Source organism: Coregonus lavaretus, assembly GCF_964263955.1.
Source record: "Coregonus lavaretus genome assembly, chromosome: 24".
NCBI classification, from domain to species: domain Eukaryota; kingdom Metazoa; phylum Chordata; class Actinopteri; order Salmoniformes; family Salmonidae; genus Coregonus; species Coregonus lavaretus.
In genome coordinates, this window is record NC_140011.1 from 29,917,905 (window position 1) to 29,930,967 (window position 13,063).

The 13,063-nt window shown below is 45.3% G+C and overlaps 1 protein-coding gene across 1 annotated transcript in view; it reads left to right on the plus strand.

Moving 5' to 3' along the window:
• The window catches only part of LOC311100142 (protein unc-13 homolog B-like), a 125,431-nt gene that overhangs the window by 53,412 nt on the left and 58,956 nt on the right, over window positions 1-13,063 (plus strand). The window contains exon 9 of the mRNA XM_084140921.1: window positions 12,715-13,026. Coding sequence (XP_083997047.1) covers window positions 12,715-13,026 — 312 coding nt within the window. The remainder of the gene's footprint in view (window positions 1-12,714; window positions 13,027-13,063) is intronic.

Genomic DNA, 13,063 nt, shown 5'->3' on the forward strand with positions numbered 1-13,063 from the left:
ATTACAGCCTTATTCTAAAATTGATTACATATTTTTTTCCCCTCATCAATCTACAGACAATATCCCATAATGACAAAGCAAAAACAAGTTTAGACATTTTTGCAAATATATATAAAAAAATAAAAATAAAAATAATATGTATTCAGACCCTTTACTCAGTACTTTGTTGAAGCACCTTTGGCAGCGATTACAGCCTTGCGTCTTCTTGGGTATGACGCTACAAGCTTGGCACACCTGTATTTGGGGAGTTTCTCCCATTCTTCTCTGCAGATCCTCTCAAGCTCTGTCAGGTTGGATGGGGAGCATTGCTGCACAGCTATTTTCAGGTCTCTCCAGAGATGTTCGAACGGGTTCAAGTCCGGTCTCTGGCTGGGCCACTCAAGGACATTCAGAGACTTGTCCCGAAGCCACTCCTGTGTTGTCTTGGCTGTGTGCTTAGGGTTGTTGTCCTGATGAAAGGTGAACTTTCACTCCAGTCTGAAGTCCTGAGCGCTCTGGAGTTTTCATCAAGGATCTCTCTGTACTTTGCTCTGTTCATCTTTCCCTCGATCCTGACTATTCTCTCAGTCCCTGCCGCTGAAAAACATCCCCACAGCATGATGCTGCCACCACCATGCTTCACCGTAGGGATGGTGCCAGGCTCCCTCCAGACGTGACGCTTGGCATTCAGGCCAAATAGTTCAATCTTGGTTTCATCAGACCAGATAATCTTGTTTCTCATAGTGTGAGAGGGCTTTAGGTGCCTTTTGGCAAACTCCAAGCGGGCTGTCATGTGCCTTTTACTGAGGAGTGGCTTCTGTCTGGCCACTCTACCATAAATGCCTGATTGATGGAGTGCTGCAGAGATGGTTGTCCTTCTGGAAGGTTCTCCCATCTCCACAGAGGAACTCTGGAGCTCTGTCACAGTGACCGTCGGGTTCTTGGTCACCTCCCTGACCAAGGCCCTTCTCACGTAATTGCTCGGTTTGGCCGAGCGGCCAGCTCTAGGAAGAGTCTTGGTGGTTTCAAACTTCTTACGTTTAAGAATGATGGAGGCCACTGTGTTCTTGGGGACCTTCAGTGCTGCAGAAATGTTTTGGGACCCTTCCCCAGATCTGTGTCTCGACACAATCCTGTCTTTGAGCTCCTCGGACAATTCCTTTGACCTCATGGCTTGGTTTTTGCTCTGACATGCACTGTCAAGTGTGGGACCTTATATAGACAGGTGTGTCTTTCCAAATCATGTCCAATCAATTAAATTTACCACAGGTGGACTACAATCAAGTTGTAGAAACATCTCAAGGATGATCAATGGAAACAGGATGCACCTGAGCTCAATTTCGAGTCTCATACCATAGGGTCTGAATACTTATGTAACTGTGATATATTTTTTACATTTTTAATACATTTACAAAAATTTCTAAAAACCTGTTTTCGCTTTGTCATTATGGGGAATTGTGTGTAGATTGAGTATTTTTAAAATCAATTTTAGAATAAGGCTGTAACGTAACAAAATGTGGGAAAAGGGAAGGTGTCTGAATACTTTCTGAATGCACCGTAACACTTTGTATTCTGGAAAAAAGTTAATTGCTTTGCCAAATTTTTTTGCAGTATTACTTAATTGCCTTGTTGCAAATAGGATGTATGTTTTGGAATATTATATTCTGTACAGGCTTCCTTCTTTTCACCCTGTCACAGCCATTAAAGTCTTACTGTTTTAAAGTCACCATTGGCCTCATGGTGAAATCCCTGAGCAGTTTCCTTCCTCTCCGGCAACTGAGTTACGAAGGACGCTTGTATCTTTGTAGTGACTGGGTGTATTGATACACCATCCAAAGTGTAATTAATAATTCACTATGCTCAAAGGAATATTCAGTGTCTGCTTTTTTTTTTTTTTTTTTTTTCATCTACCAATAGGTGCCCTTCTTTGCTAGGCATTGGAATACCTCCCTGGTCTTTGTGGTTGAATCTGTTTGAAATTCACTGCTCGACTGAGGGACCTTACATATAATTGTGTGTGTGGGGTACAGAGATGAGGTAGTCATTCAAAAATCATGTTAAACACTATTATTGCACACAGAGTGAGTCCATGCAACTTATTATGTAACTTGTTAAGCAAATGTTTACTCCTGAAGTTATTTAGGCTTGCCATAACAAAGGGGTTGAATACTTATGGACTCAAGACATTCCAGCTTTTCATTTTTAATTAATTTGTAAAAAGGTCTAAAAACATAATTTTGGCATTATGGGGTATTGTGTGTGTGTGTGTGTGTGTGTAGGCCAGTGACAAGAAATCAAAATGTAATCTATGTTAAATTCAGGCTGTAACACAACAAAATGTGGTAAAGGTCAAGGGGTGTGAATACTTTCTGAAGACACTGTGGTTGTTAAGATGAAGAACACATTTTGTCTTAAACCAAAGTGGTCAAATCGTCAAAATTGTCTAACTGCTTGGAAGTTTTCCAGGATGAAACACAAATAATTTGCCAACTCCATTCATGTATCCAGTGTGGAGTGGTTCTTTGCACTCTTACATGTGTGACTTGCTGTGAAAAAGATGTGGCTCAGTGAGATTGTGGTAAATCTCAGTCTGTGTGGACAGATGGAAAGCTGATCCAGATAATTCCATAACATCTGAAAAGAAAAGTGGGATTACAGCCAGGAAAAGCTGATAGTTGTTTTTTTCGTTCAGACGTATTGTTTTACGAAACTTCTTTGGTAGTTTGAATTATACTGACCTTAGTTTAGTCTGCTCTTATCACATATGGGTCTTTGGGACACTGGTGGTTTAGTAAGAGAGGCTGCCCTCCTCGACCATGTCTCTATGTGGTCTGTAAAACTACTTTGGACAGAGATGATTCAGGTTGGATTTCCGGGCTTTTATGTTGTAGTTGATAATCCCCCAAAATGAAGAGATGAATTTGGGTCCTCACACACATAGCACACTTATATCAAACAATCTTAATAACACTCTTACCAATATACTCACATGAACACAAATTCACCACATTTTTATCATATGTATCTATTTAATGCTTATTGTCTCTGTCACATTGTCTGTATCTTACTTTTTTTGTCCTGTTATAATTTGCAATCTTTCTATTGTTTTCTGTTATTGTCTCATCTCTCACATCCCATTTTACCTCTCCTTTAATCAATGAATCTAAACTAGAGTCATAAACCATAAAGGGAGGGTCAGGATCATCCCTGTCGATTATGGCATGGGTGCGGAGGATTGGGAGAGCAAATACAAAGTGCAGGTGTGAAATCAGCTGAGCGAGTTACTGGACAAGGAAGAGAATCGTTGGGCTGAGGACGATGTTATCCTCCGCATGGGGAGAGCTCTCACTGAGCCCTCAGGCAGTTCACTCTCCCAAAGCACACAACGCAGTGGCATCCTACCTGCCACCTACCCAGCGGGCTATGACATTATCGATCGGTGGCGGAGGAAAAAGATCCGGGATCCAGGAGGGCTGGCCTTCTTGGAGGCGGAGAAACTCACAGATGAGCCTTTCCCCCCTGACATTGCACTCCTCCGCCAGGAGAGAGGGGAGTTGGTGCTGCGGCAGGTGTTAAAGATTGAGGAAGAGGAGGAGCAGATGACACCGTGCCTCAAGCCATACAAGAACAGGACTTCTTTACAAGACTAGGATGTGGGCCAAAAACAAGCTGGGGGACACCTTGGAGAACTACGTGGTGTACAGGACGACGAATCTGCCAGAATGAGGACAGGTTTGGCGTACGATTCAGAGGAGCTGCACTACTCCATGGGATCAGAGGAGGAGCTAGAGGAAATTGCCTCCTTAGCAGAGGCCATTCACTCTGAGAATGGGAGGGACCATGGCCAAGGCAGACATGCTTCATCCCATGGAAGTCACATAGACAAGCATCAGAGTTATCTGGTTAAAGGGAAAGGTGAAAATGGGAGGATGGGCTCCTGAAGCAATGCTGTCTCCAGTGGAGGAACCAAGGGACGAGTATGTAGATCTCATGGATGAGCTCCAGTGCCTAGTGGAAACAGTATCAGAGTACCTGGCTGGAAAAGAGGAGGAAAAAACCAAGTATGGTTCCCTTCCCAAGTCATCCAAGTCAAGGTTATCTTCCCAGGGCAGCGTAGGAACAGAATCTACTGGAGAGGCCCCAAGGACCCCTAGAGATGTCAAGGAGGAGCCCCAGACAGAGGCTCCACCTGAACCAGGAATATCTGGAGTGAAAAATGCTATGAGTTTATTATTCAGTTCCTTCACTGACAAGGTTAGCACGGCCCCCAAGCAGCCCAGCTCAGGTTCTGCAGAAACTAAAGAAGTACCACCTGCACCATCTTCTCAATCTGGTATATCCACACTGTTTTCTTTCATTCCAAAATCCACCAGCCCTGCTCCTGTATCTGTTGTATCTCCTACAGTTCACCCCAACAGAACATTTTCCTTCAATTGGCCTTCCCAGTCTGATGCCAAGACACCATTCCACAATCAAGACACGCCAGCCATAAGAACGGAGATTCGAAATAGTACAAGTGATAAAGTTCAGGACTCTGCAACGATGCCACAAACACCAGCAGTCACTTTCGCTTTTGGGAAAATTAGTTTTGGCCAACATTTTTCAGGTGAAGAGGTAGTGAACTCCACAGAGGGAAAACGACCTCCAGGGAGAAGTGGCTCGAGAGAGGACTCTCAAAATCTTGCAAACTGGAATGAGAAATGTATCCAGCAAGTTGAACAGTCAAGGACTGTGGGAGGAGGCAGAGGACTTGATAATTCAAGAAATACACCCCAGAATAAACTATTTGTTAATGCACAAGGGAAAGTTGTGCATGGGAGACTTGACTCTATGACTGCCTCTCAGCAATATGTGCCTACAGCGGGTGGGAAGCCCATTAGCCAACTAGAACCAGTGAGTTCAGGGTTCTTTAGCCCTTACAAGAAATCTTTCAGCTCAGTTAACCCTGTTCCCCCGCAGGGCCCTCCACCTGTTTCAGTGTATCCTGTATTTGGGTCAGCACCAGATATTAGCTCAGAGAAGCCTATGGAGGAGCCATCTTTAGGCAGTAAGCTAAAACGTCAGTTTCTCTCCTCTGACGATGTCTCTTCCCAACAGCCTCCAAAACCAGAAAGAGGAATGTTCTCTGGAGTCATGAAATGTGCTTCTGGTGAGGATGTCAGTGCCTCCAAACCCCCAGAAAATCCCGGTCAACAACAGGCCCAGCATCACCAATTGTCCCCAGTTCCACATCAGCAGCGTATGAAGCAACTTCAGAGACCACCACCAATGCCTCTTGCGACACAGCATGCTCCTCCTCAACCTGAACCTCAAGGTTTTTTAACAGGCCTTTTTAAAGGGGCAAGATCTGAGGATACATCTAATGTTGGCTCTATTTAGCCCTGCAAGGAGGGATATTGTCAGGACCTTTTAGATATAGCTCTGCGGGTGACTTATCTGGGAACCCACCGCCACAGCAAGTTCTCCCAAACAATCAACGTCCTAGAGCCAGTAATCCTCAACAGTTCCCTTGTCAACCTCCCCCACAACAAAGTGCAACTCCCCCCTCTCAGCCGGGGAGTATTCTCTCTGGGTTACTGAGGTTTTCATCTGCAGAAAGCCTATCGCCTAGTGTACAACCTCCCCAGGCCCAACAGCAAGGTGCTTTCCCAAGCAATCATCCTAGTCAGCAACAAGCACCAAACCCATCCCAACAAGCACCCCCTCAACAAGGAGGTATTTTCTCTGGGTTGTATAAATTGGGTTCCTCTAATGTTCTGAGCACCCAAACAACTCCACTCCAGCAGCAACAAATGCCTTCTGGTGGTCCTCGTAATCAGCAGAACTTCAACCAACAGAATATGCCAGAGCCAAACTATGGTCCACTGAGGGACCAGACTTTTCTAGACAGCAAACCAGGCTTTTCTAGACAACATACAGTTTCAAAACCTGCTTAACAAGGTGGTCTCCTTTCTGGAATTTTTCAGTTTGCTTCTGCAGGTAATGTATCTACCAATCAGTCCCCAATCCCTCAGACACTTTCTGCAGCTCCTCTCAATCAGCCTAGCCAGTAGTACCCATACATGCAGGATGTGCAGTTGCAAAGCCAAAATCAACTAACTCAGCAGCCTAGTCAATCCAGAGTTCTGCTCTCTGGGCTTAAAAGAAAATCTTCCACAGACAATATGCCTCAGCAGCAGCCGTCCCCACCAATCAGCCAAGAAAGGCAGCAACATGTAACCTCACCACCATGTGTAACCTCACCACCATGTGTAACCTCACCACCATGTGTAATCTCGCCACAAAATCTGACTCCTCCTCCACATCAAGATACTGCAAGGAGTTCTCTCTGGACTGTTTAGCAAATTAACAAAATCCTCTGAAAATGTTGAGGCCCGCAGTCAGTCACCATCCTTGCAAATACAACATCATACAATCACTCCAGCTGGACAGCCTTCACAGCAAACTTAGCCATCTACACATATACCACATCAAGTCCCACATGAACCCCATGCAGAGGCTGACAAAAAGACAGGCTTTCTGTCAGGAATATTCAATAGGAATCCAACATAGGAAGACTCCACTCATAAATCAGCTGAAATTCTCAAGCACAATCCAGAGCCAAAGACGCAATCTGCATGCTCCCAAGGTTTGCTCTCAAGCATATTTAAGTCTGGGCCAAGCAACACTGTAGCAAACACCCTCTGGAGATATGGAAGAGTGTATGTACCTGGAAGAGACAGAATGGTACCAGCAATGGCTTGCACTCAAGGAAAGTGGTGGCCAGCTGATGATGGGGAGTGTGGGTACTTTGTTTACTCTGATCATGAATACATCTATGCCCTGCTAACAGATGCAGCATGTACGATGGTCTATGCTTGAACTCCTGAGGGAGAGTCCTTGGGAACTGGGCCTGATAACTTCCCAAGTGCTTGGCTACATAATGAAATGGTCACAGTATGTGGATTTAACCTCTTAAGGATCGGACCCTTTTTTTCAAATCTAACTGCCTGTAGCTCAGGACCTGAAGCAAGGATATGCATATTCTTGATACCATTTGAAAGGAAACACTTTGAAGTTTGTGGAAATCTGAAATTAATGTTGGAGAATATAACATTTTTTTAAATTGTTTTTTTATCGTCTTTGAAATGCAAGAGATAGGCCACAATATAGTATTTCAGTTTAGTGCAATTTAGATTTTAGCAGTGTGTGTGCAAAGTTTCAGATTGATCCAGTGAAGCATTGCAATACTGGACTATTTTGTATCAAGTCTGCCCAAATGTGCCAAATTGGTCAATTGATACATTTTCAAGTACATAACTATAGAGAACATACAAAAATGATATGGTAATACAAAATGTAAGTTTACACACTCCCAGGAATGTCATACATGATGGATCATTAGCTTATACACTAACTTTCACACATCTAGATGGCCGGGCGGGGTGGGTGTGGAGCCAGAGACAGCAGGGGTTCAAACTGTAGAACCCAGTTCCTACATTTGAATATAAAAATTGATTTTATCAAACATTACTATGCTACATTTTATCTCTGGACCCTTAGGATGACAAATCAGAGCAAGATTACTGAATGTAAGTTGCCGTGATACGTTTTTTGTTGTTGTGCACTCTCCTCAAACAATAGCATGGTATTTTTTCACTGTAATAGCTACTGTAAATTGGACAGTGCAATTAGATTAACATGAATTTAAGCTTTCTGCCCATATAAAACATGTCTATGTCCTGGAAAGTTTGCTGTTACTTACAACAGTCATGCTAATCACATTAGCGCACGTTAGCTCAACCGTCCCGTATACGGCACACCGATCCCGTGGAGGTTAAAGTCCCTCTCTATAATGAGGATGAACTCTTCTGGCTCCCTGGACAAGATCAGGGTGATCCACAACTCCTTAATGCCCCTCTCGACTTATCTGCTGCCTGTAGAAAAGGAAATCAGATCATGAATTTATACCTGGAGCGTTTCTCTCAGATGTTTGAGAGCTCCTTTCTTGCACGAAAAGAACAGGCTGTAGATTTTTCACTGTATAGACTGAACAAAGTCATGATGGATCCAAGACAACCCAACTATGCCTATCAGGATCCATATACGGAGGTCATAGACATTTCGTGTTCTAACAGAGATCAGACAGGCCCTTACTGGAACAATCAGGAAATGAAGTCACTTCTCTCTCATAAGGTTGCTATCTCACACAACATTACCCGCACCGCAGATTCCTCACAACCGCGCTTGAACAACTTTTACCAGCCTTGTCAAAGGAGGTGTTCATCTTTTGGGGTCAGAGTAAGGCATGTAGATGACACGCCAGAGAAGGAATGCAGACAGAGAGTGACCCCGGGAGAAGAAATACCTAATCGGCAAGTCAAGAAGAGCTCTTCATTCATTTCCTCAATGGTTGGAAAAAACCCTGAGTCAGATTTGAACAAAGGAAGAGCTGGCTTGGCCTCCCGTGCTAATGGAGAACAACGTAAGACACCTGGGACTAGGGCTACCCTGGTGGATTTGCAGGCCAAAAGTATACTTTCATCGGGTTTCCAGAGTCTAAAGATTATCAAGGAAGATCTCCCTGCTACAACAGCTCTGCCTCAGAGTGCAGTTCAACAAACACAGAGACCAGCTGCATCCAATCCCTCTAGAATTCTGCCCTTGCCCCCGACATCTGGACAATCTGGGCAATCCCCAGCACAATCACCAACTGTTACTCGATCAGGACAATATGGGCAACCCCCAGCACAATCACAGACTGTTACTCAGAAACCTAGACTTGCACGATAAGCCACCATGTCTCAGCAAGCTGCTCCACCAACACAGCCCACAGTCCCAACCAGTTCCATGAGCTCACTCAATAAATCTGCCTCTCCCCTACAGCCACAAGCACACCACAGATAGACCAGCTGAAAAAACAGCTGAACCACCACAGGGAGGATTTATTAGCTTTTTCTGATTTGAGGAGCCAACGCCAGAGCCCCCTAAACACTCAGAGCCATTGTCAAAACAACAAGATAGGACTGGTTCCACTGCTAGCTTACCTGGCAGCACAGACCTAAATAAACAGGAGAACACAGGAGGTTTTAGTCTATTTGGGTCAATAGGCAGTTTATTTAGTGCAGAGCCTCCTCCATCACAGCAACAGCAACCAAAACCTGTAGAAATTAGCCAAACAGACTCACAACACAAGGTTCTCAGTCGACACCATGCAGACCTTCTCTTCAGAAACAACAAACAATGGATGGTTCTGGGCAAAGTGGGCTCCAACAGCCAGCTCTTGGTCAGCAACCAGGTAAAAGCATGTCACAAGTATTTCCTCCTAATACAAGCACTGGCCCCACCCCGGGCCGATCACAGACTATGCCACCAACCGGACAAACCAAACACGAACCACCTCACAAACCATCAGGCAGACTGTTTGGCTTTATGGGAGAAATTGGAGACAGGATCTCTGGAACAACACCACCACCACCAACAACTCAACCACTATTAAAGAGGAAACTCCTGGTATTGGGTTATTGTCCATATTTGGTGGGTCTAGTCCACAGTAGGCATCAACCCAAACTGGGTCCTCATCTCAAGCACCTCTCCCAGAACCACCTGGTAAAAGTTTATTTTCAATGTTCAGTGGACCAAGTCCACCACAGGCACCATCACAGGCAACACCTCAGTCTGCGTCCACCCCTCCGATGCCTCAACCACAACCTCAACCACAACCAGAGGCTAGCTCTATTCTTGGAGGACTCCTTTCTGGTTCAACTGCCAATGAAAGCCCAGCAAAATGATTGTTTTCCATGTTTGGTGGCCCCAGTGCCCCACAACCTTCAGCAGCAACTCTGTCAGTTACAGGGTCCTCTGTTCCAGGATCTACAGTGCCTAAAGATCCACACACTAAAAGTGTATTTTCCATGTTCAGGGGCCCTTTGTCACCCCCACAAGCTAGCTCCGATGAATCGGCAACCACAGTACCTACTCCTGAGTGTGCCACTGCCCAAAAGCAATCCATCCCAAGGGTTCCACCTTAGGAACCTGTCCCACCTAAAGAGCTAGAAGCCCCTAAAGAACCATCAGCTACAGACACTCCTCAAACTGCAGGTTCAATGTTTGGGGGATTGTTTGGAGGACCCAGTCCACCCCCAGCACCTACTCAAACAGCAAAACTCCCTGAGAACAAAAGATCAACAGCTGCATCTGGCACCACTCCAGCAGATGGCACTGCTAAAATAAAAGAGCAGGGAAACACACCTAAAGATGGTACTGCAGTTGAGGCTGTTGATTCTGCAACCACAGTACCTACTGCTGAGGGTGCCACTACCCAAAAGGAATCCATCCCAGAGGGTGCACCTCAGGAACCTGCCACACCTAAGGAGCCAGAAGCCCTTAAAGAGCCATCACCTACAGATGCTCCTCAAACTGCAGGATCTATGTTGGGAGGGTTGTTTGGAGGGTCTAGAACCCAACCAGCTACAGCTGCCCCTCAAACTGCAGGTTCTATGTTGGGAGGATTGTTTGGAGGATCTAGTCCCCAGCCCGCTACAACTACTCCTCAAAAAGACCCAACAAATCCCCCAGAGAACAAAATATCACCAGCTGTATCTGATACCACTCCAGCAGATGGCACTGCCAAAATAAATGAGCCGGGAGACGCCCTTAAAGATGGCACTGCAGTTGAGGCTGTTGATTTTGCAACCACAGTACCTACCCCCGAGGATGCCACTGCCCAAAAGGAATCCATCCCAGAGGGTGCACCTCAGGAACCTGCCCCACCTAAAGAGCCAGAAGCCCCTAAAGAGACACCAGCTACAGGATTTCTCTCCATGTTTGGAGGGTCTACTCCCCAGCCTGGCACAGTTGCCCCTTAAAATGCAGGTTCTATGTTCGGGGGGATGTTTGGAGGGTCTAGTCCCCAGCCAGCAGCTACTCCTCAAACTTCAGGTTCTATGTTGGGTGGATTGTTTGGAGGTTCTAGTCCCCAACCAGCTACAACTACTCCTCAAACAGCACCAACAATAACCGCTGAGAACAAAATATCAACAGCTACACCTGACACCACCCCAGCAGATAGCACTGCCAAAATAAAAGAGCCAGGAGACACACACAGTTACGTTGCACAAAGACTCACAAATTGTCTGAGGCACCTAGACAACCTGATGCCAAAACTCAACCTCAGGAGTCAGTTCCTTCAAACCTGATGCTAAGGCTGTTGAAGTAGCCCAAGGCCAAGGGATTGAGAAACTTCCTGCTTCAGCTCTGGACTGTCAATCAAAAGAAGCTGAAATCTCTACAGCATCAGGGCAACCTGCTAAAACAGAACAGCCCTCGAAAGCAGAACAACCTCCAACGAATGATCAGTCCAGTTCTTCTGGAAAACAAATGGCTGTGGAAGGAGAAGTAATACATGAGAAGCCCGGGGTAATTGTGGGAGAGCCTGAAAGTAAGGAAACAGACAAATCAGGCCCACCAGTGGAAAGTGCCCAGAAGATTACCCCAGCTGACCAGTTTCCAAAGACTGAAGAGCCAGCCCTCCAAGTTCCTGTTTGGTGGTTTTATGTCAGGAACTGATGATGCTGGAAAGTCTTTTGGATCCATGTTTTCATCTACGCCTACAATTCCCCAAGCCCTTCCCATAATTCCTCATGCAGAAGCAGGTGGTGGTGTGTTCTCAGGATTCAAAACAATATCTGCAGGCCTGTTTCAGGAGGAGAAGCCAGGTGTAGCAAAGCAAGAACCATCCACTGCCTCTCTGTTTGGGGCAAAATTAGGTTACTGGGGGGCCGCCAATCCTCCCAAACCATAAGCTCCCCCAGTTGTTACCACTCAGCCCAAAGCTAATGATAAGCCAACCAAGGAGAAAATAGATCAGAGTTCGGTAGGTCTCCCTGGTGACTTGGCCAAACCCCAGATTTGCATCTCCACACTCGAGGTAGATCCTCCAGCATCCCTTTCCCAAAAGGAGAAGGAAAGCCTTGTAGAAGAACCCCCCCCCCCCCCACCCCCCCTCTGCAGATCCCACCTCTGGAGTGCATCTGGACAACCAGTCCAAGAAGGACCTATTGAGTGCTAAAAGGCCAGTAGAAGCATAATAAATGGTCTTCCCCAACACCATTTATGATGCATTGATATTTTGGGGAGAGTAACCAGTGTCCAGCTCCGCAATCCACCCCACTGAGTACTGTGTTCTGTGTCCTGTGTCCTGTCTCTTTCCTTTAACCGTGTTTGTTTTTAGCATTTGTGCTACTGTAGCCTATGTGTTGTTGGTGGTTGATTGTGAAATGTCGTGGTATATTGATAATAAGCTAAATATTTCTTACTCTTGAACTCTTAGCGTAAGATTAATTCAATATTGTATATACAGTGCAATTATAATGTATTTTAAAAAATCTAAACCTTACAGAATTCCCTGTTGCCATTCAGTTTAATCAAGTTAGAGATTTCAGTGACTCATGGTCTCCCAGAAATAGTAATACAGAAAACCAGTACATGCTAAACCAATACAGACAAACATTCATTGGGATAATCTGGTACATTACAATTTATTTCAGGCAATTGGTGTATTCATTCTAATTTACCAACAGGTAGTTATTTTCTCTGTAAGGTTGGATGTCTTTTAAAATGTTGTACAATTCAGTAGAAACTATAGACTAGTTGGAATAATGTCTATATCCAATTAATGAACCCAGTTTTTCTTCATCACAACAACGATTATTCTAATATTAAGTCTCTTCTCTAATCCCTCTTTCACCACTCCAGTCCGGTGGAAAGTAGTCGCTTTGGGTCCTCTGGGAACCTGAGCCAGACCAGCTCCCAGCTTAGTGAGACAGGCCAGGAGAGTGCTCCAGGCTCAGGGCTGGAAGAGTCATTCCACTCCTACCACAGTACCGGCTTCCGCCCCTCCACCAATGTCCAGCAACCTACCAACGGACACATCCCCAGCAATGGACACTCTGTTTTGGGGAAGGGAGAGTTGGGCAGACCCTGCCTGGATGTGGGGAAAAGTTTAAATGGCTCTTTGAAGAAATTAGACCACTCAGTAGAGAAAAGATCCAACAAACATTTACAAAGGTGAGTCTTTGTATTACAGAAAGTGTTGTGAATTTAG